The following is a 23,434-nucleotide window of genomic DNA, read 5'->3' as shown; positions in this document are numbered from 1 at the left end:
GAGCAAAAGCAGGAGCAGAAGGAAGTGCTGCAGAGGACATGCCGCCTTCGCTGGTTATTAGGCACTGGTGTACGTGCATGCAAATCTCAAGGTATTCTTTGTTGAAACTCTGGACTTGTGCTATACAAATCAAAGCTATATGAAAGTAATACCTAATGAGGGAAGATTAAATAGTAAAAAAAACCTCCTACACAAAGAAGTACAGATACATACCAATTTATTGTACTTTAGAGAGCGAGAAATGAACATCTTATATTTAGTTGAATGCTGAAAGTATCAACTAGTGTAAATATTTACTGTACAATAATTGCAATGATTAGTCTTATTTGATAGTCCACAGTGATGATGCCTGTCAATGGCTATTCAGTGAAAACTGGGAGAATGTAACTAAAATTATTTAAAGAGAGCTGTTGCATCTTGAGATGCAGCTGTGGTCTAAAGTCAGTTTATTCCATACCCTGTTGTATATGTTTTGATATATTCAACATCCTGTTGTATATGTTGTTTACTCAAATTCTATATTGAAACCAAATACTGTATAGTTGGTCTTTGAAAGTTGAGACTGACTTACCAGATCTGCCGTGTAATTTTTTGAATATCCAAAAGGTTTCAATGGGAAAGTTGGTAAGGATTCTGTTGCGGTATCGATTTTCTTACCAAATGCTCCAAACCCTAGAGTAAGCATTTTTTTGAGCCTTTTATGTTAGTATTACGAATCTAGGTTAAGATGATTCATTTTTTCATATTCTATCCTAGAAAAAGATATGTTGTAAGAATGGTTTGAGCTTATTTGACCATTTCTGGTTGTTGCTTGCCAATGCTGTTGGGCCTGGAACAGGCAGCAAGATGGTGATACTGGGGTGCTTGATCTGTCTCTGCGGGATGCTTGGCCAGGGAAGGCATCCCCACATGCCTCCCAGTCTTCCTCACTGCAAAAGCAAGCTTGGCTCTTCTCATATGCAGGCTTGTCTCTGCAGAGAGATCCCCGCTGCTCCCCTTCATTTACCTGTGGAGTTCAGCCATTTCTCACCTCTTCCCTCCTTACCAGCCTGCAAAATCCAACCATCCCTTGCTACACTGTCTCTAGCTTCTGCCAGCTGCTTATGCTGTTGCTTATGACATGCACTGGTTTCTCATGTCGTGTTTGGTAGGTTCCCGTGTCCTGTTCACTTTGCTTAATCTCAGGCCAGGTCCTGATGAGTAACCTCAGTGTTTGCCTGCAGGCTAAACACACACTCCTTGGCCTTTGTAACCACCCCTTCAAACCTGTTGTATGGATATGAGATGGTGTGTTTGTTGGATGGACTTTTTGAGAGAACTGAAAACTTAAGAAGCTTATCAGTCCTTCTCTGAAAAAGGGAAAGTGTAAAACCTTTGAGGTCTTTTCTCCCAAGTGCATTTCATTGAAATCAAATGGACTGACATAATTTCCTCACATCTTTCCTTCCCAATTGCAAAAGTTTCTTTTCTTTTTTTGCAGTGTTACAATGCTATGAGTTTTAAAGGGCAGACAAAGTTACCCAAGGCCTGACACTGAAAAACAGGAATGAAAGAAAAACTTGAAGAATGAGTATCTTGGAAAGAAGCAAAAGGCAACAGTTTGCTACCTGGCCAGAGTTGAAAATATTTGAAAAGCCACTGTGATGCTTTCCAGATATGCAAAGACTGGAAAAAGGATAAGGGAAAAAGTATTTTTAAGGGTGTGAAGACTTACGTTAAAGGCTCTCCTGTCATACTGAGCTCTGTTATATTGCAAGTGTAATCTACTATATCACCAGCAGTCCAGTGCAGACTTGATTATTGGTATTTTGATAGCCAAACTCTGCTAGATTTAACTTAATTTCAGACTGTCTAGCTTCATACCATATATAATATCCAATTATCAAAGCTATGATGTGCTGTTACTGCTGGTAATGCTACTATGAATTTGTCTTGGTTTCACTATATGGGGTTTATCTTCATTTATTTATTTGTTTTAATGCAAGTCTCTGAGTACACTCAGTTGGTTGCTATTTTAACAAGATCTCTGCAGAACTCCTCAACGATGATGCATGTTAAGAAAAAAGCCAGAACGCAATTTACTGCCAAGCAGATACCAGATGAGTGGGCAAGAGTCCAGAGTTCAACAAACAAAAACTTAAACATGGAAAGAGTTTGTTAGCTTATGCTTGTGCCATGGTTTGGAAACCTAAGGAGCCAAGAGGCAAAGTTGTTATCTCACTGGAGTCAGTGACAGGGTTTCTGGTGACATCAGGGAAGCGATCACTTTGTCCCTTTCATTACTTGTGGGTGGGTTAGATGCATTTCTAGCTTTGTTCTAACATAAACAGTACCTTTGTCCAGCGCTGGAAAAATTGCATTTACAGTGTGTGCTTTCCTAAAACTGCCTCTTGAAATATTTATGAAGTATAACATAACTAGTCTTTTTGTCCCAACTTCTCATCTGTTTCTTCAGCACAAGACAGATTTGAATTTGACTGCAAAAGAAATACTGTAGACTGCTTCCATATGTGCTTTCTGAAGACAAGTGCTTCTCAGCGTTTTATATTCCAAAGTATAATCTTGATGTGGTTGTAAATGTTAAATATAGGAGCTATTTTGAGACATATCATTTTCCCTGTTTCCAGGTGGGCCATGCACAAGTACAGCTCATGCCTCGTTAACCACACCAACCAAAAGATCTTGCAACTCAGGTATGTGTTTTGCGGGGCTTGAGGAATTAGGTTTTGCGTGATATGTAGCTGTATGGTTACAGTTTAATAGCCAGTGGTAGTAACTATATCTGGTGAATGTCAAATGAAAATAAATATTGTTGCTTTGCTGTCAGAAATGTATATGTAAAAGGATTTGTATGGCAGATAGTTCATCTCCGAGTCCCGTTAAACGTAATTCCATAAATATACTATGTTTTCTGTTAATCTTCATAAGACATACAAGAGTAATAGGTTTGATTTAGGTCTGATGATTGTGATAGTGTTCTGGAAAATCCTCCATTTAAATGCAAAATATTGAGTAGAAGATTGTGTGGAGTGTATTGACTTTACTTTCCCTGTGTGTAGATGCAGTATAAACAGCTGACGTTTGCATTGAGGCTACATTTGACATGTTTTGAGTCCTTTCAATGACTTTATTTCTGCATGGAGGGTCTACATGGATCCTCTCTCACAGAGCTGGTGTTAGTAGTGATGTGTTAGGTCACTGCGAGGCTGAAGTTGCTTTTTCTGCAGCGGATCTGTCGCAGAGACTCGTGTGAGCAGACACTCAGGCAGCCAGCCTGACTTACCCGTATGGGCTCACATCTTTCAGCTTTGGTTTTGCATGGATTAAGGCGAATGCATATGATCCTTGCCATCAGCACCACTGTGGGAAGCCATAACCTCCTGTGGAGTGGCAGTGGCAGGCATCTAGGTAGTGGTAGAGTTCTAGCAGTCTGTGTTTCCAAAATAATTTTTGCCTGTATTTGCATTTATGTACCAACTGAGCTGTATTGAGTGTGCAGAAAGGAAAGGTATTCCTGTTTGATTAAGGGCTCTTATTATTCCAGGAGTTCAAGGTAAATTTCCTCCGAAGTCATTCTTTCAAAAAGGCCTTCAAGTTCCTGTATGTTTATCTGAACTGTAGTTGCACGTTGTTAGCTTGCAGCAGATGTGATGATGCCAGCTGGCTTGCTCTGCAGCAGAGGAAGGTTAAAGGGAAGCTACATTACCTTGACGTGGTGCACTTGCAGACCTCTCAAGTAAATGATAATCTGTGACAATGCTGTGAGTGTTGTTTGCCAAAGAACTCTGTTTGGCACTAGAAGATACTGGATCCAACTTCTCTGGAATGGCTTTTTTTTACTTTCTTATGGAGGTGTACCTAAACAAGACAGAATGTTTGCCACTATATCCCCAGAAAACTAATCTGCTTTGCTCATGGTATTACTAAATTGTATTCTCTTTATAGGTTAGCTGTTGTAATGTTTAACTCTGGCCCTCATTGCAGGGTAATTCAAGCGCTGTGATGCAATAGATGCTGAAAACTGAGTACATTACATGAGCATTTAAAAAAATATGCTTAGCAAAAAGGCAACTAAGTCAGCTGTTAGGAGTGTCAGATGGCAACGGTAAAAGCTCTCTACATGCTTGTATGTTAATCATTTAGTGTGTTTAGCTAGAAATAAGGAGATCATCTTAATTTGATGCCACAACTTTCATCTTCAGTCCACTAAACCTAATGATTTTATATTACCTCAATTTCCCGCAATGTTTTTTACATTATTTGCTCAGTGATCTGCGTATTTTGTTTAAAGCCCCTTACACTAGTAAACCTGTTACCAGGAGTTAGTCATCTTCTCCAGAGCTTCAATTTTCAGCAAAATTTCATTTTAAAAATAAATTACCACATTTTCGAAGTCTTCATGTGGGAATCCAGATAAATATGGGAATTGACAAGAAAGCATTGGCTACAAAATATTACCCAGCAATGGTGACACATCTTCAGGCATAAGCAGCAGACTATGTAGATGAATATTTCACACTACATTCACTTCAGGTTAGTGTCCCTTTCTAGGAAGCTATTAAAGTGATACAGCCAATATTTGTCAATACTACACATTGCCTGTAAGCCTCTTTTCTGTAAGTATTCCACATTTCTTCTGCTTGGGAGAGCTTTGAAGGAAGGCTGTTTTGGTGGAATTCATCTGTGTAATTTTTTCCCCCCCCCTTCAAGCATAGTTTTTCCCTGAAGTCTGCCATATATCAGCATTTGAGACAGAAAATTAGGAATTTGACCTACTTATCTTGTAAGCAGGTTCCCATCAGGAGGATATTAAGGAAGACATAAACCTTTCATATTTTATTAGCATTAATGTAACCATTGAAGAAAGATCAAAACAATAAATCTGCCAAGGCACAGGAAAAGTTCTCTTACAAAAGAAAAAGAGTTTTTACCTCATGCACTTGTCAACTTGCATGCTGGAGGAGCTGTTCAGATAAAAAATTGTATTATAACACCAAATAGTGGGGTTTTTTCCTCGTCCCATTTGCCAGAATCATCACTGTGGTGAAAAGTATTTCTCTTCCAAAGTGTGCCCGCAGAACAAGAATTATAATGGAAAGAATGAATAAAGCCTTGCAATCATTAGATTGTATGGTGCCTCGAAGGTTTTTGAGAGCCAGAGGTCTGAAGATTTTTTAGGAAAAAAGATGGAACTGTGTGGCCTAGTGTGTAGCTGCTTATGTATTTTGATTTGTTTCTTAATGGTTAGGTTATGTTGTGATTGATGGCAGATGCTATGAGGCTTACTCTAGTCAGGAGGGCATCCGGATCCCATCTATATTGGGTACCTGTGTTGAGAAAGTGCAGTACTAAGTGGCATATTACTCTTCCTTTTTCTGCTGTACAACTTTAATGATGATTTAATACGCAGTTCTAAACAGCCAGACTTTAAAGCATTTTCATGCAGCTTAAAGAAACCTGGAAAATTTGGTGGAACTGTGTGAGTACACTCAATTAATTTTTAATTGTGCAGTAGAGAAGGTGGTAGAAACAGGCAGATAAAAATGCAGTAATGATACAATCAATTCATACATTATATCCATGAAGTTTTTAAGTGAGTTTTTAAGTACTTTATTTCCCAGTAGCAGTTCATGAGAAACACGCATTGGTGTAGCAATCTGTGCAGATAGCTCAGATTTTATGAGGACAGCCATCCCAGATGGGTGTGGTGGTATTTACAGCATAAGCGATTACAGTATCTGTCATTGCTCTGTGCTTTTTCTAGTTTAAAATTTGAGTCTAGATGCAAATAATTCTTCCGCTGCTTGAGCAAAGCAGTGTATGGTCCTTCTTGAGCTTTTGGGTTTATTGACGCGCCTGTACTGAGGCGTGTGCTTGATGGTGGCAGTGCCAGAGATCTAAACACTTTGAGGCTGAGCCTGTGCAATCGAGAGGACAGGTTGTGGAAATAAAGTACACGAATTTTCAGCCAGAGCCAAAATGAAGAAATTATTCTTTATTATAAGTGTTTGTGCTGAGTAAGGACAAAAAGACCTGGCATACACCACTAATTAGATTTTATTTTTTTTTAATTGCTCTGAAGTGTTATGCTCCTGAGCAAAAAATATACAAAAGATCATTGAAAGGGGTTTATAGCATTAAAACAACTTTGAGATATTTTTTTCATTGGTGTTCCAAGGGACTTGTAAGGTGTTCTTTAGTGTTTGACTTCTGGAGGGCATTGTGTTAGAAATCCAACCTTCTTGGAGCTCTCTCGCTGACAGGGAAGTGATGATGGAACAGCCTTTGAGCTGCATAATAAATCCGCCAGCCCTAGCAATAATAGTGCCCATTAGGGACGCTTTTTCCTCGCCCCCCTCCCCGCTCAGTTTCCAGCTGTACTAATAGAACAGCGCATCCAGCAAGGCTGTAAATAAAAGTTATAACCTAATAGGTGGGCGCTGAAGTGGAACAGACAGGAGCTGAGGCATGGAGGCCTTATTACTGCTCATCAGCAATTATAAACAGGATAAAGTGTCTGGGACTTGCACTGATGCAGCAAGGGCTAATAGAGGCTGGAAGATGACACTGTACCATGATCAGATGATATATGTTGATGGGTTTTTACTATCTCATCTTATTGCCTATTTCTGTGATGTGTTGTATTTTCTCTTCTGCGCTTCCATATCTATCCGGATGGACAGATTGGTTTCCTCTCCTGTGCAAAGGAACTTGAGCACATATGCTCGGGCTCGCCCTTTTGCACATGTACTTTGCCTTAGTTGCAAAGTTGTTTAAGGGCCTTCTCAGAGTGTTACGATTATTGTAGATTAAAATCCTTCTAATGGTAAGGATCATAATAGTCGTATCTGTAAACAAATTCAAGGGCTTGCTGCGATTGTAGGATTTATTTTCACTATCACCTCGATCAACTTAACAAAATCACCCTCATTCACTGAAAATAATGGATCTGGTCACCAGAACTCTCTCTTACACTATGTGCCATCCCATGCATTTTAGACTAAATGTGTTTGTTACAAGCAGTGTTGTTGGAGAATCCACAGAGATGGGTTTGGGATCGATATATCAAAGAAGTTTGTTAAAAGTCAGCTGTAGCTGTGATGATCTTTGCCTCTGAGTTATAAAAACTTCGGCTGTTCCTGGAAAGGTTTTTAAGGGCTTGTTAGCACACAGTAATTGGTAATATTCACAAAAAAGGCTTTCTTGATCTTTTATCTATCACAGTCTAGCACATTTCTGTGCTAGACATCTAAATCATCTCTTTACTAAACCATAGTGAGAAAAAGTGCCTTGAAATTTAGCCTGTACTTGCTTTAATCTAAAGAGAAGTTTTGCAAGCATCTTCATAGTTCATACATTAATCACTCATGCTGTTTACTTCTGAAGAGAATTTTCTTCTGACAACATTCAGAAATGAAAAGGTGTGCAGCAGCATGACAGCATGTGAAAACAGGGACTCCTGTCCTTGTCTATTCACTACAGCCAGGATAGAATAAATAGATTATTTTTCTGTCATCTTATGATATTAGGACAGGAATGCTTACATCTGCCTGTGTTAAAGTACACTAAACACAGATGAATGGCAACTTAGCCCTTCCGTAGTTGGTATTTCTTTGAAATTGACTTTCACTCTTACTGGTTCCCGGGTGTTCCTTTCCTTTAAGTCGTTCATAAAGCACGGACTGAAGCTATGTAGCTGAAGTGGACAAAGGGACAAAAAATGTGATGTGACTGGGGAAGTCCTATTTCCACATGCTGTATAGATGAATTAGAAATCTTAAAATGTTTTGAAGATGTTTATAAGATGTGCTAGTAATTTCTACTTAGGAATAACTCCTTTTTCTATTCAGTCTTTTGAAGTCATTCATGAAAAGATTGCAGGTCTTAAGAAATAAAACAAAATTACTGTTATGGAATAGGATAAGTAGGTGAAGGTGGCAACTTACAGGCTTACTAATGTTTCCCATTTTATGACATTGTATTCCCCGAAACTGTATTGCCTCAGACTAATTGTCTTAAGACCACGTAAGGCAGTCGTAAGATCTCTGCGTTACTAATGCACCCCTTCTGAAGACAACAGGAAGATCTGAGAAACAGAGGTCCCATTGTGTGGTACGTCAGTGTTTCTACCTTGTGCAGAAAGTGGGATTAGGCGTGTGATAGTGTGAGTGGCAGAAATGTGTACCAATTTGAGTCGATTTTAGTTCTGCAGGGTGCATAGGTTATGAGAATCAAGCTTTTTCTCCCTTGTGAGGAGGAAGAAATACCCCAGTACAATAGAATTAAAAATTAATGATCCAAATATATCTGTGGACTGGGAATAAGGGTCTCCTGGCCTGTGTCACCTCCCAGCAGGTGCTGGGACACACACATCTGTGTACCCCATAATACTCCCAGCTCTCTGAGATCTGTACTATGTTGTCAAGTTTGTTCAGTCTTAAGTTTTCAAGTCCAGCATCCTAATAGAGAATGTCCTTCAGGTACTTACAGCTGTTACTCCTACTACCTTTCTTTATCCTCTTAAATCACCCAAACTCATCATCTTTTATCCTTTGTGCTGTTCGGATATGCCCTTGAGCCTTCCTTTTTCGTTCTTACTTCACCAAATAACCTGTTTAAGACTTTTTTTGATTACTTGTATGTCCATTCCTCGGCTTTCACTTGTCTTGATCTCTTTTTGCTGCTCTTGATTCAAATTTTTCATCTGTTTTCATTTCCATATCCTGAATCCCATTATGAAGAAGTCCACATTTGAAGTAGAACAACTTTGATGAAAAAGTGCTTAAGTCAAGAGGATGGGACGATCTCTTGAGGGAATTTCACACTGAATTGTAACCCAGTAGGAAAATTATTTCAGTGTCGAATTAAAGGTAGTACTAGATGGTAGGAAAACAGTAAACACTGTCTCTAGATGAGCTGTGTTAGGAAGAGTATAGCCGGCAGATCAAGGGAAGAGTTTTTTCCCCTCTAGCTGATTATCACTGGGACAGGTACTCACAGTGGCTGCAAAATCTTAGTCCTTGAAGATGGGCTGGACCAGGCCCTGAGCAATATGATCCAGCTTTGATGTTTGCTCTGCTTCAAGCAGGGGTCTGGACTAGCTGCCCCTAGAAATCCCTTCCAACCTTGTTTTTTCAATGACACTAACAGAAAACAAGTATCAGCAAAGAGATTAAAGGTATTTAGTCTAACCTCGGCAGCATTCGTAGCACTTAATGAGAGCTGAGGCAGGTCAGGTCTAGAACTACAGGCAAGCGTTTAATGCCTCAGGCATTGCAGGGAAGAGCTGGGAGAGAGACTCTTGGAAAGGTGGGAGAATTGGGATGGTCAGTGCAAAGCCAAGAGCCAGGAGAACATGCCTTGCAGCATGGTTCTCTGTGACCATGAGGAGGATAGGCAAAGTGTGCTTTGGTAAATAAATACTCTCCTGTCCTGAAAAAATGAATGCTGCTGCCCTTACTGCTCTCTCACTGCTTTTTCTCTGTGGTTTGATAGGTGGGTTTCAGTCTGGTGGTTGAAATTTTTGCCAAATACAAAATTGCGTGGTTTTACGGTCATTATCTTTTAAAATTCAGGTGTGATTACTTCTTTGTATCGGTCTTGCAGAATTATGACAAAGGATTTGTCCTTGGATGTGTTGAAACAGAAAAGTCGAGATTTTACTATTTATGTATATTTTGAGTAAAATGAAACAATGGCCTTTTTTTGTGTGTGTGGTTTCGTGCCATGATTAATTTTCTGAACTACCAGGATTGATCAGTTAACTGACCTTTGACAGTAGATACACAGAGCATGTACATCTATTAAGCTTATTTGGCTTTATGCTCCCACCAGCTCTGAATTCTTTGTTCCATTACCAGCATCCACCCACAGACTGCTGGAAAGCCATTCCCAAATGACAAAATTCCAGCTCATAACTTCAAATGAACTGCTTCTCCATTAATTGCACGGACACAGAAATCAAGGTGACATGGCTTGCATTTCCTGCTTATGACCCCTTCTTAATAAAAATATATATTGTAACAGGATTAGAGCATCTTAAGGTTTGCTTTAATTTCAATTGGGCTTTCCCAGTCTCCAGTATGGATAAAGTAGCGAAGAATAGTTGAGATCATTAACTTTGAAATCCGTGAGGGACTCTGCTCCTCTCAGCCTGAAGAATGGAATTGATTTTACCTCAGTGTGTTGCAGTCAGCACCTTGGTCTGATCTGTTGAGATCAGAAAGACAACTTTCTTATTGCTGGGCATTAGCAAATGAGATGCAGCTTTTTGTAATTTTAAATTGGGTATTTTATTGCACTGGAGGGGTTTTTAACCAGTTCAGCATTAAATCACTGGCCTGAAATATATGTAAAAACACATAACCATTTAATATTTTTTTTTTTAAACCGTCTTAAATTAAAACACATGTAACTTGCAGGGAGCCAATCCATCATCCTGTTACTGCTGTACCTCCTGATGTGAGGGCAGTGCCCCAAAGGTTTCATCTAACACTTGGTGAAGGCCACTGTTCTGACTAACGAGTGCGGTGAGCATCAGGAGCTTTTCAAGTACAAGGTTCCACTATGCTCTGTTTAGAAATTAATTTCACAAGGACATTAAAAATACATGGAAGTAATTTTAGAGTCTCTTGGAAGTATGCTTAAGTCCATTGAGCACAGACAGGAAAGTGTGTACTTCCCACAAAGTGAAGGTTTTATAAATATGTGAATGTTCACTGAATTGTCATGCAAACAAGTTCTCTCTCTTTCCTGCTTCAGCTCCAAACTATTTCCCATTACATAAATTTCAGACGATGAGACCAACATCTTGAGGCAGGAGAGGGTTGAAAAAGAGGTAGATGTAAGATAGAAAGCAGCATGTGTACTGCTGCCTTCTCCGAGTTTCAGTGAGTGGTTCTACCTCTCCCTTCGCGTAGCGCTGGTCTCAGGTTCAAGTTAGTGTAGGTGCTTCGCAAGTGTCTCCTTTCAAAACAGTAAGAACTGCCCAGGAAAACAGCCAGACTTTCTCATGTGTTGTAGCCAGCGATACGGTGTACAGAAATTGTCTTCTGCGCTGGGGCCGGATGTTTTTTCCCCACAAGAATTGCTAGAAAAAGTAACACAGACAAAATATAAACTGAGTTTTAAGCTTTATTTAAAATAACTGAATCAGAAACAAGTGGGTTTTGATGATAGATTAGCTATACATTTGAGAACCAACTCTTAATGCATTCAGTAAAATTTTTATCAAAAGAGCTCTTAGGTTTTCTCCTTAACATTAATCAGTTGCAGTCCTTGGAATTATGGTCTCTCATTGCAAGATTTCTGTTGCTAATGGCATCACTGAGGCTCTATGGTTAATGACAAATAAGTTTTTGGGAATATAAATATTGCAAATATATATTTTTTTCACTGCTAGCCTGCGAGAGTTCTTTACAATTCCTCTTCTGAATCTGTGTCTTAGCCTTGGAAAACCCTCATTACAGCAGTGAGGGGAAGGGTGTACGAAGAAAAACTCAGTGTATGAATGAAAAATAACAGAGCGAGTAGTTTCTATTTAGAACTGGTTTTAGGCTATTAGTTTGAAGAATTACCATCCTGACTACTGCATACCATCTGATTGATGAGGACATAGCTGGAGCGCACTACTAGGGTTTTGAAGCAGAGCAGCACCGCTTATTTATGCACACCCGAGTTGACTAGCACATATGCAATATTTATAGTATTATCTGTTCTTGTTAATCCAATATTAGAGAATTTCACAAAGCATCAGAGGGCTCTCATTAAAGTCAGCAAAAACAAAACTACGAGATTGCTGAATGCTTTTGAATTTCCCATTTTCTCAGAACCAGTGTAAGCATATTTGTATGTTTGAACATACATATTCATGTATGTAAATATGTGTATTTGAATACTAGTAGGTAGTCTTCAGGTGCTGTGGAATGGCCGGGATGTTCATGATTTGCCTTCATAATTTTTTCATCAAGTATATTCCTGTGTTGCAGCTTTTTTCTTCCTTCTTGTGTTTCTGTTCTTCCATTCAGCTATCTGTATTTGTGCATTACTCCCTCATTTAATAAGCCTGTTCCGATTATTTGGGCCGCTTATAATACCATTTGTTCTCCAACTTTAACTGTCACCAAAATCTGCCTTTGTCACCCTCCCAACCCTAACTCGATGCTGCTAAACTATGTAATTTAGTAATCAGAAAATAAGTCAAAATTGGCACCTGTAAATTCTTTTTTTCTTAACTACTGAGTTTAGTGATTTGGCCTTTTCTTTCTTTTTGGCCTATTCAAGGTTTGTTCTTTATAACAGTCTTGGTTATATGAAGGGCTTGAGATGCTGTTTGTCAGCTATCCAAAAAAAAAAAACCTAAACCCCCAAAACAGCTTCCCTTAACATGCTTAGAATAGTATCCAGCTTCTGTGCTGCAGAAGTTGCCCCCAGTAATCAAGTCAACTGGAATTCAGCCCTGTGCTTGTGTGCACTGCCCATCGCTAGCTGTGTGTGATTTTGCTGTCAGCAGCTGATTTTAAACATGTTCCTCACCGGCCAAGCGCCCAGCAGGGCTGTCAGCCTGCTCTCCCTTCTCAAACTTACCTGTGGTGGGCTCCTGAGGTTTACAGGCTTTACTCGGGGGTGTGATTCGGGAACGGAACCCCATTCGCCTGCTCTGCTAAATAAACCTGCCCTTGACTCCGTCAGCAGCACTAGGGGTGGTCGCTGCCTTAGGAAATGTTTCAGCTAATTGAAATGCTGCAAGTTAATCCATCGAAGGAACTGTACAGTACAGGTGCCCGAATTCATTTAAATATGTACTTGTTCGAATCAATCGGGTGGATAAGTAAAAATGTTTAAGGAGCAAATGAACGTTTCCGTTAACTAAAGACATGCTGACATCAGAGGGCACAGGGGGGAGTAATGCAAAACTGTGAAACAGACATAGTGCAGGAGCCTTCGTAAGAGATGCGAAATAATTAGCTTTCCACTTAATTTGGCGATTATGAAATTTATTGACAAGAAAGGATAATAGGCATTTTCACACTTTTTCTAATTATAACTTAGGGTACTGCATGCATTTTAGCTATGTAGTTGGCTATTTGCCATAGAATTTTCAATGTGCATTTCATTCGTCTGGGTTACTGGCACTAGATTAGTCTCTTCCACTTCATTAGAGATGGTAGTTAATAGCCTCATTAAGGTACACTGAAGTACAGTATACTTCCTTTTGGACGGGTGATAGAGCCAACAATACAGGTTTAGAGGAAAACAAAAAAATGGGAGCTGTAGGAAGGAATTAGCATGGGGGGTTGTTTGCTTTTAAATTTTCCCACCAATGAATCTCCAAATTAGACTGGCTGAGGGTGGAAGGGGATTCTGCAGACTGTCCAGTCCAGCCTCCTTGCTCAGAGCAGGCTGGGGGTTGTGTCCAGTCACGTTTTGAGCCCCTCCGAGGATGGAGCCTCCACAGACTCCCTGGGCAGCCTGTGCCAGTGTCGGGTCTCCCCTGCAGCAGGAAAGTGGTTTCTTATGGATAAGCGGAATGTTACTGAAGTAACGTGGGTCATGGTCCCACGTTTTTCAGCTTTCCTGAAGCTGCACGCCGGCAGCAAGGCACGCGTCGCTGCTCGTTCGCATGTGGGTGTCTGCCTTGTCCAGGCTGGAGTCGGCTGGAGCCCCATGGCTGTTAGTTGCTGCCTGGGCTCAGTGACAGCCCTGCGCTGGGACGCAGCGTATTTGCTCAGGCACAGCACCCTGCACGTGTGCCCTTAGACGTGCTGTCAGACGGCCACGTACACAGGCCCGGTGCTGCTCTGGGCTGTTCATCTTTGTGTTTGTGACTGCCTTTTCTTGCTGTGCCAGCGCTTAGTACTGCCTGCCTTCTGCTTTCCTCGCAGCACAGGCGTCATGTACGCCCGCTCTCATTTTGGGGAAATGAAGCCGTGCTGCTGTTGAGCTCAAAAATAGTGCTTGCAATCAAAGCAATATGCCTGCTGAATTTCTATTTTTTGCTGGTTTTGAGTGCTCGTTAAAAAAACCCAACACTTTAAGTCGCTGTAATGGAAGGCCCTGTTGCGAAGGGCGAAGGTCAGTGGTCAGCGTTGCTGGCAGAGTTTGAAGCGCATCAGTAACGTGTTGCATTTGGAACGCCTTGAGACATCTCTTTCGGTTCTGCATCTCAAACAGCTGGGATCAAGTTGTGACGGGGTTTTTGTTGGTTGTTTTTACTCATTAGGGCTAGAGACTCTTGTTGAATGGTTTTGGTAATTGATGATAAGTAATACCTTCAATGCAACTTCTAGGGTTACTTACAGTTTCCAGAGTGTTTTCACAGGGAGCCTCCGAGGAAAAGATATGGCTGACAGGACTGGAGTTCTACAGGGACCATTCCTAAGCAGTCTCCCTACTCCACATTGTATACAGACGAGTTGTAGTACAATCGCTCTTAAACTCCGTGGGTGGGAGGGAATACATCGTGAAATGGTGATGCTAAGGGCACTGCAGTGATACTGGAAAAAGAGATTGCGTGGCTAAATGTACTGAAGGGTTTATGTAAGAATTTGAGCCATCTGTCTGTAGTGTTTTAAGAAAAACTGAGGTGAATTCATGAGCGCTTCCAAAGAATTGTGTGCTTCGGTGCCTGATGCAGCTTTGAGGTGCAGTCTTGATTGGGTGAGGGGATGAGATGTTCATCTCAGTGTAAATACCAGTTTCAGAATAACTGTTTCCACAGCGTTCTACAGCAACAGGGTGGAACTGAGGTGATCGCAGCTCTCCAACTTGGCCCAGATGATGTTAATCTTGAATTTGTCTCTTTGTTAATAGTCAACAAATGAAATGGGTTTTGGGATAACTGTTAATTTTAGGTTCATTTGAAGTAGAGGAGGTGATTTTAAATGATGATTCTGATAAATGTGATAGAAAAGATTCATAAAGAGGCAGTTTCCCCTACATGAAATTTATAATGCATAGTCAACATGCCAGGGAATTAAGTAATCCCTCATCTAAAAATGGAATAATGAAGGCAAAAGAAAAACCACCTAGACACTGCCAACAAGGTATTGCTCAAACTTTAGTTAATCTCTGCTATGTAGTTAATGTCTGTGACTGCAAGTTTCTTCATGGAGAGAGGTTTTAACAGCTCAAGTTCCTTTTAAAATAGTTTCAGAGGCGATGGCAGTGATGTTTGAGGGTTCATTAATTATTGCTCTTACTGCTGTTAGCACAGCCAGCTGAGATCGTAAATGTCAGTCTGTCAGTGTGATGGTTTCTTTATGGAAAGAAAAAAATCCTGACTGCCTCAAAAGCTGTCATCGAACCAGGGATTCGGCAGATTCATCTCATTCTGGAAGCCAGCAGCAGCAGAGGAGGGTTTCTCTTTCTCTTCCTACTCTCCCATCTCTTCCTTCCTTCCTTTCTTCCTCCTTCCCTGTTAGGCCTTCTCAGCACACGTCTCTGCTGGGCTTAGAGCTCCCCACCCTCTCCCCAAAATGCCATGAAAGAGCCAGCGTGACTGTTAGTGAAGGCTGCAAACCCCCACGGCAGGAGAGTAAGAGATTGGGATTCAGGTGTGACAGTCACAAAGCTATTCATTTGAAAATTTTGAGGGGAGAACATGAGTAATGAAGACAAGAACAGTGACAGCGTGAGTTTCTCTCCAAGACGTAACAGACTTAAGAACACAGCTATGCTTGTTGTTTCCAGTCAAGCCTCCACTTCAAATCCTGCTCGGCTGAATTACTTCATTCTCTCGTTTCACGTGGAAGTTGGACAGAATCACCACAATTAGAGTATTTTCCATCCTCGGATGCAGATTAGAAGAATTCTAATTTCTTAAATCTGAATTAAAATTGCAATGGGAGAGTGACAATGGCAGCATTACTCTGAGCAATGCCTTTGTGAAATTTTGGAGATGTCTCATCTCTGTTGTTGCTTTTCTTCATTTTTACATAAGTTTTATGATTTGGACATCTGTAGGTAAGAGAAGAGCGTTATTTTCTCTTATTTTTCTGTCTCAGAGTATTTGTTGGTTTAGGTGTAATGCTAAAATGCAAGTTGAGTGTGGAAAATGTTTCTTCAAAGCAAGAAGTAATTCTTGTTGCACAAATCATCCTTCTAAGGAAAGCTGCTGTCAGTCGCTGACTGAGAGAATCCTCTTCTCTGTCGCCATTTCTGATGGTTCAGTAGTTCACACTGAGAAAGAATTTACCCTTGACTCTGGTTGCAGCACTTTGCCCTGTCCATGCGGTAGTTTTTTCCTACAGTCCAGGCAGTAACGCTATACATGGCAATTTCCTTTTGCTGTCAGATCTCTAAAGTTTAATGTCGCTGGATTCCAGGTGCTGGAAGATTTATTTTTGTGTCCGGTTTTGCTTGCGTCAGTATTGCAGAAGGCAATGTGATCTGGACCAAATGCACGTGGGACCAAATCTAAAAGTTCTGATTTCTTATCTGTGCTTTCTCCTTGCTCCTTGTACTTGCCCCTAGAAAGACGCGAGCATGTGTGCTGTTGGTCCGTTTCGTAATGAGCGTTAGCGTGTGCTCACACCTTCAGGGCGCTGTGCGACCGGTGACTGGGTAGCTGGTGCTGTCCCCGAGAGTCAGGCGGAGTTTGTCTCAGCGTTCAGTGTTTGATTTATGGCAAAAAGATAGGCAGTTAAAAAAATTAGATACCTAAATTTTCATTTCTATCATATTAACCATCGTATGCTAATATTCAATTAGTCATTACCAATTAACAGGAAATGTATAATTAAATATTTTAATTATAGGACTACTAGCCTGATTCAGGGTAGCTATTTTTCTCATGAGGCACATGGCTTCATTAACTGATTAGACACTGGTTGACTCATACACTAGTGCCTTGTCTGGACTTTATTACAAGCAGACCGCGATGGTTTCCATCGGCTCTGTTCAGAATGCCAAATTTGCTTCTGAGAAGCACCAGGATGGCTTACGCTTCCAGAAGCAAAGATGTGTGGGAGGCAGCCACTTCAAAATAGCAGCGTCTCTGTTTCTGAGTGATGAGTAGATGACAAATGGTGTGGTTCCCCATCTTGGTCCACAGAGTGTGCTAGAACAGATTTCGGCCGAACCCTGGGTCCGGCAGGTTACAGTAGGCACAGCCACCTGCTGAAGGGTGCACCCTGCTGCACTGCAGGCCAGCCTCTGCCTCTGCGCACCCTCAAACCAAGTGTCCCTGTGGTAGGACTGTTGCCTTCCAGTTTGAGTCGGGATCTCTGCAGATGGTTCAGAGGGCCTTGGGTCATCTTCTGCAGAGATTTAATTGAAGACAGGACGAGTTGTTCCGTAACTGTATGAATTCACTCTGCACTACTCCTTGTCAAGGTTCCTGCACAGCCAGGCGTGTGGAGGTGGAATACGTTACGTACTGAAAGTTGGTTTAGGCCTAATAGATGGATTTTGTTACGTATAAGCTGTAATCGAGGACATTGATCACAAAGAAGGCTGTATTGAGGCACACATCAGATAAAACTATTGCAGCTTAATAAAAACTGATTACCTGTATGCTGTGCAGAAAGCAGCTCGCTTTTCTGTGAGCTGTGGAGACTCTGTACTAACTGCAAATGTGGGGACTTACTGTAAAGCCAGGAACACTTTGAGTACATCTTAAGAGCAGTACGACACACATGAAGTAGACCCAAGAGAGGCAAGTTGTATGTTTGCAATGGCCATAATACTGGAGTCCAGCAACTGGAAAACCACTGTGAGGCAAGGTGTGAAACACAGCCAAGAGAAGTCATTTAGTTTATACAGCATGTGAGGAACCACAGAACGTTAATGGAGCATATCCAGGAGGGAAGGGCTAGCCAGTATTCCTACTCTGACTTCATTAGGTGTCTGGTCAAGGAAAGGCATGGTGTGGATAAGCAGTGGATCATTGAAACAGCAAGGATACGGACAGTGTTTTAGCCACAGTGGTTATCTTTTCCTGGACAAACCAGGACAGCTCACACAAAGTAGACATGTTTTCTGTAAGCGCAGGACACCGTGCGATGGGAACTTAAAGGTAAAAAGATGTTCAGTAGGCTACAGCCCTGCCAGTAAGATACAGCTGTCTGGTTATTTGTTGGATTAATGTCATTTCAGAACAGATTTAACTGAACTAATGCTTTTTTATTGATCACCGTCTTGCACTAGAAGGGTGGCTGACTGCAGTAATAGCTTTCAGCAGTTGGTCTCCTTGCAGTGCTACCACAAACAATTTAATTTTTAGTACAGTTCAGATTAAATTTATTTGCAGCTTCTATTAAAAAGAAATACAGAACTGATTCAGCTATGCGCACGGTTGAGAAGGGAAAATGCCTTTTTTCTAACCTGATCTGACTCAGACTGCAGAGCAGCAAATCTGCTGAAATCCACTGACATGCCACAAAAGTAAGGTTTGGGCATCCCGTGTTGCAGTCAGCTGTGTGCCTTTCACGTGCTACTCTAGAGCCCTGGTCAAAATGCCCTCCATTGGAAAAGGGGGAAGAGAGGCACCACGCTACCTGAAGTAACACTTTCCCAAACTTTAACTTTTTAAGGTTTTCCACACACTTAGTTTCTTATAAGCTGAAATTTATGAAGTTATTAATGCAAATAGTATTCTAATTCATTTAAAATGGCTGAGCACTTTTGTATTTATAGCATGCATGTACAAGTTAGGCTTATTTTGTTTGGGTTTGCGTTGTTGGTGTGTACTAATTTACATTTAAATTGTTATCCATGTGGAAAGAGAGGGAAGCACGGCATGGTGCTTTCATGTACCGCCTTCAGTCATAAGAGAGATAGTTTACATGCTGTGCCTTAAAAATCTTCCTCCTGCCCAGGGAGGAAATAGGTCGAACCCGCGTTTGGTGGTTTTCATCAGCAGCCTACTTGGGTGAGTTTGTGCGGGGGGATCGGGGGCGGCACACAGGAGAAACTAAATGAAGTGACAGATGAAGCCTGCGGTTTTTTGGGATGGCATGTACTCTGCGTGTATCTGCCTGTGACCCAGCCACGGCTGCAAGGAAGCCGATCGGTTCCTTTTCTGTTCAGTACTGCCAGCAGGAGGGGTTCTTACAGGGACCAGAGATAATTTGTCCTTTACTTGATGCTTGTTTTGATTGTTAAGAAAATGTGTGTATGTAATAGAATGGGAAGTATCCCACTGCTTGGTGGTGACCCCAGCTGAAAGCAATATGCCTTCAATCTGCCCAAAGGGATGCCTCAGAAAGGAAGTTCTAATATATTTCCTAAAATATTTGTTGTGAATACAACAGATTCACAGTCGGAGAGTGAGGCTTCTCCTGTGAAACAGCCACGGCTACTGGATGACAGTAATGACAGGCCTGAAGAAACCAGTCGATCCAAACAGAAGAGTAGACGCCGATGCTTCCAGTGCCAAACAAAACTGGAGCTAGTACAGCAGGAACTGGGATCGTGTCGCTGTGGTGAGTACTGTCTGGGTTTCTAATGCAGCCGTGCTCGGATCAGAGTCAGAGGTGGAAATACAGAGAACACTTGCATTTTGTATCTTTCAAAGAAGCTGCAGCTTCCACTGGTAGCAAAAAGTTGTAATTAGTTCCTGTCTAATTTCCCCTTTAAAACTTTGGCCTTCATGTACTGCCTTGTCTCAAGAGATCGCAGATGTTAATGAATTTAGCTTCGGAAATCCCTGTAAGGCGAGAGAGTATCATACCCACTTGACAGGGGAAGAAACACAAAGCACGTCAGTAAGTCTGCAAAGATGACAAAGTTTTTACAGAGCTTAGAGGAACATAGGTCAGCATCTACATTCTGCATCTTATAATTACATTATTATTCAAAAGTTAAAACAAAAAAAAACCCCTCTAACTGAAAATGTTTTCATCCTCACAGTTAGCTGTTGGGGGGGGTGGGGGGAAACTTGTTCTTCACCATACACTGAAAATCATCTAACCTGGCTTTTCTGAAGTTGATGACCTTGTTCAGCTAATTGAATTGAGGGTGATAATCTCATGCAGACAGTTAATTTGGGGTTTCATATGACATGCAAATAATCTTTCTGAAATAATAATGGATGTGACTGGGTTGCAGAGGAGATGCTCTCTCCGTCGTGGAACGATTGTGTTCATAACTGTGCTCACCAGACCCAGTGATAATGCACGTGGTAGTTTTACCTGCTAATTATTTTTTCATCTAATCATGTCCTGAAAGCTTACACTTGCACTCTCTGGCCATGCTTGTGTTGGTACATTTGGAGAAGCTTGTTTAGTTGCTTCATTGTGTCTCAGAAGGGGGATAATTCACAATATATTTGCGTAGATGGCAGGTGCGATTCCCATCTTCTCTGGGTAGAGGCATGTCCTTCTGAGCAGCAGTGGGGAGAGAAAGGATTGGCTAAGCGAGTCATAAAGACCCAGTTAAATTCTATATTGAATACCAAATATCAAGTGAAGTGATAGACAGCTGCAAAGATGCCATGTTATCCTTTCTTCTTCAGCATCTGTCTGTCTGCAGCCGTTAGAGGTTACTGTTGGGCTGTGCTCCCTCTGACAGGAGACAGGCTTTGCTTCAAATATTGGAGCTCTGCCGCAGAACTAACCTACGTTAAATGTGAGGCCACCAAACGGGAAGTCAGAAGCTGTAATGTTGAAATTCTTGTTGTGGAAATGGCGCGTCTGGATACTTGGAAGTATCCAGCGGGATCTTCATAGAACCGGAGAAGTTGGGCACCACCGATGGCACAGATGGGTATGGCTCCTTCTGCTCAGCACGGTAGAGGCAGGAGTGTCTGTTCTCTGTCTGCTGCTGTCACGTAGCACATGACTGAGGCTGCTGGCAGGTACCTGACTGAAACAGAAGGTTCCTCCCTCACGTTGGGAGCAAGAGATTTTTACAAGTCTGGGGAGAATTGGAGAAGAGATGACTTAGCGATTGTGTTACGTCATTAATCTTTCCTGCATTCTGCAAAATTAGAGCTATGGAAGAGCAATGAAGGTGAAAGCAAACTTTTAAAAGTCCTTCTGCTAATGAGTAACGTTTTTAACGTTACAAAATAAGACCTGCCTTTTTTTTCCGTCAGCTGGATGACAAATACATCTACTTGATTCTTCTCAAGTTCTCTCGAAGTAGTTCCATAACTCCACACTGCTGCAATACAAATATTGTAGTAATTGTTTTTTAAACTGTTTCTGCTGGATATATATAGCTTTCTGGAAATAATTCTCTTAAAGTTCATAGAATATGTTATTAAAACATGAATATGAAACAAAAAAAATCAGAGTTCCTCAGCAATAAGTAGGAAATGAAAATTTGCGTTCCTGCATTACGTATTACCTCCCCATATAGTTTACAGGATATATAATAAGGATTTCTATTCCACTCATTTAATGACAGAATGGGAGGCACGAGTCTATTTTCATGTTTTTAACACGTCTGGAAAGACGGCAGATCTTTGGTTTAGCTGTGCAGCCATAACGTGCCATTGATACCGTACACAGTACGCGTGTCACCTACAATGAAATGCTTTTGTGATGGGAAAGTTGGCATACCCCTCACTACTCACTTGTAATAGGAATGCTAACAAGGAGCAAACAAACCCCTACCACTGAGCAACACAGCTTTACGTCACCTAAACTGCTTTACCAGTACTCATCAGCACGTAGCTTTTGTCATTTGTAAAGAAGCTGCCTTGGAAACTGTTCTCACCAACTTTGCCCTGCTTCCTGTAAAACTGGGTTGCTTTAGGTCATGAACGACAAGGCAGATCAAAAACCCCAGGTGGGAGATGGTGGGAAATGGGACAGAATTGAGAGGTTAAAATTCTCATTCATTTAAAATGTTTTCTAAATCCATGTGTGGTCAGGTTATCCGTTCTGTCATCACGAGAAGTACAGGTAACCATGCGTGTTTAACTGGAAGTGTTGGAAATACAATCACCGGGGGTGAAATAAGCACATCTATTCCTCTGAAGTAATGCTGAAGGTAGAACATTGTTCGATCTGGACTTTGGACCACTGCTCTTCAATTCTTGACATCTTAACCCTTAACTGAAGCTAATGGGAAAAAAACATGGAAAAAACCCATGAACTTTAAAAGAAATTTTAATAGTCAGGATCCGTAAGAGGGCAGGTACGATGTTTAGAAGGACAAATGTGTGTTTGCTTGGATGTAAGGAAAAAGGATTAATCACATAAATATTATGTTGTTCCAAAGGTGTGCATGAAACCCCTCACAAATTAACTCTTCAAGACACCACAGAACAGCAGTTGTATGGATTGCTGTTACATGTCTTTTGGCCCCAGTGTTAAAAATACTGGAAGTCATCTCTTGCTTATGTGTCCTGGTGACTCTCCCAGAGAGATCTTTAGTGAGACACAGTGGAAAGGAAGATCTGGACATACTGGGTAATGTTTTAATGCAGACATACCTGGAGATGTTAATCCTGCCTAACTGGGCCTTGCCCAATGGGGCACAACCTTTTAGAAGGGGGCAGAGAGGGTGGGCTGCTTCTTTACACCAAATCCATAGGTGTTTGGGAAACTACTGTATTGCTGTCTCCCATAAGACCTCTCCAGAGTGAGGTGATGCTGCTGAGCTTGTTCCCTTGCCGCTACATGGCATTTTAGACAGATCTGACAGTGCCGCAGGGCTCTGCCGCGAGGAAAAACAATTCACTACTGAGAAGGGGGTTCCAGTAAGGGTTCTTCAAATTCAAACACAACGTTTTTCAGCGAGAGAAAGATTTGTTTATTTTCATACACATGTACATGTATAGTCTCAGAACCTTTTTTCTTTCTGCTTCCGCTCCGTACAAGTTATTAACTGCTGACAAGAAATTCACATCTCATAAATAATGCTTAAGAGCCATTGCTATATAAATTGAATGTGTTATGAATTGTGATGGGCCTTTTTGTAGCGTTCTGTGCCTGGAGCAGGAAGAACAGAGGATGTCATTTTCATTAATTTCTAATGAGGTGCCAATTAAAGGCAAGGAAGGAACTCAGAAGGGAAGAGTCACAGAACTCCCCTGAATCCTGTACCCTGGGGCTGTCAAACGAGCACGCCGCCAAGCCTCCTCTGCAAGTTCCAGTAAATTACAAACTCATCCAGAGCGCACACAGACAAATTCGGCTTCCCTTTGATCTTCAAAAGAGCAATTTGTAAGACGACTTCTGAGCCTTTTCACACGGGCGAACTGGGAGAAGTGATAGGAATTGTTAATTGCTGATGCACTTCGCAAGCTTCAGTGGGGAAGAGAAATTTTAAACTGAATTCTCATTTTGTGCCTCTCTGACTGGATAACCTTTAAATCAACACTGCTGGAGCAAAACCAGCTTCCTATGAGACGGACCTAGGTGACAGTAGCACTAGGCCTGTTTTCCGGACAGCAATGTTACCTAGCTTGGGGCGGGCCCGTCAACAGTTTAGAGGTTTATGGTGGACAACGACTGCATTGCAATGATGTATTCATTTAATA

The 23,434-nt window shown here is 41.4% G+C and overlaps 1 protein-coding gene across 1 annotated transcript in view; it reads left to right on the top strand.

Moving 5' to 3' along the window:
* ZFAND3 (zinc finger, AN1-type domain 3) overlaps positions 1–23,434 on the top strand; it is a 48,882-nt gene that overhangs the window by 8,042 nt on the left and 17,406 nt on the right. The window contains exons 2-3 of the mRNA XM_010152382.1: positions 2,628–2,693; positions 19,254–19,424. Of these exons, the coding sequence (XP_010150684.1) occupies positions 2,628–2,693; positions 19,254–19,424 (237 nt within the window). The remainder of the gene's footprint in view (positions 1–2,627; positions 2,694–19,253; positions 19,425–23,434) is intronic.

This window comes from Eurypyga helias, unplaced genomic scaffold (assembly GCF_000690775.1).
Source record: "Eurypyga helias isolate BGI_N326 unplaced genomic scaffold, ASM69077v1 scaffold24935, whole genome shotgun sequence".
Classification (NCBI taxonomy): Eukaryota; Metazoa; Chordata; class Aves; order Eurypygiformes; family Eurypygidae; genus Eurypyga; species Eurypyga helias.
This window is presented reverse-complemented; position numbering and strand designations above follow the sequence as displayed.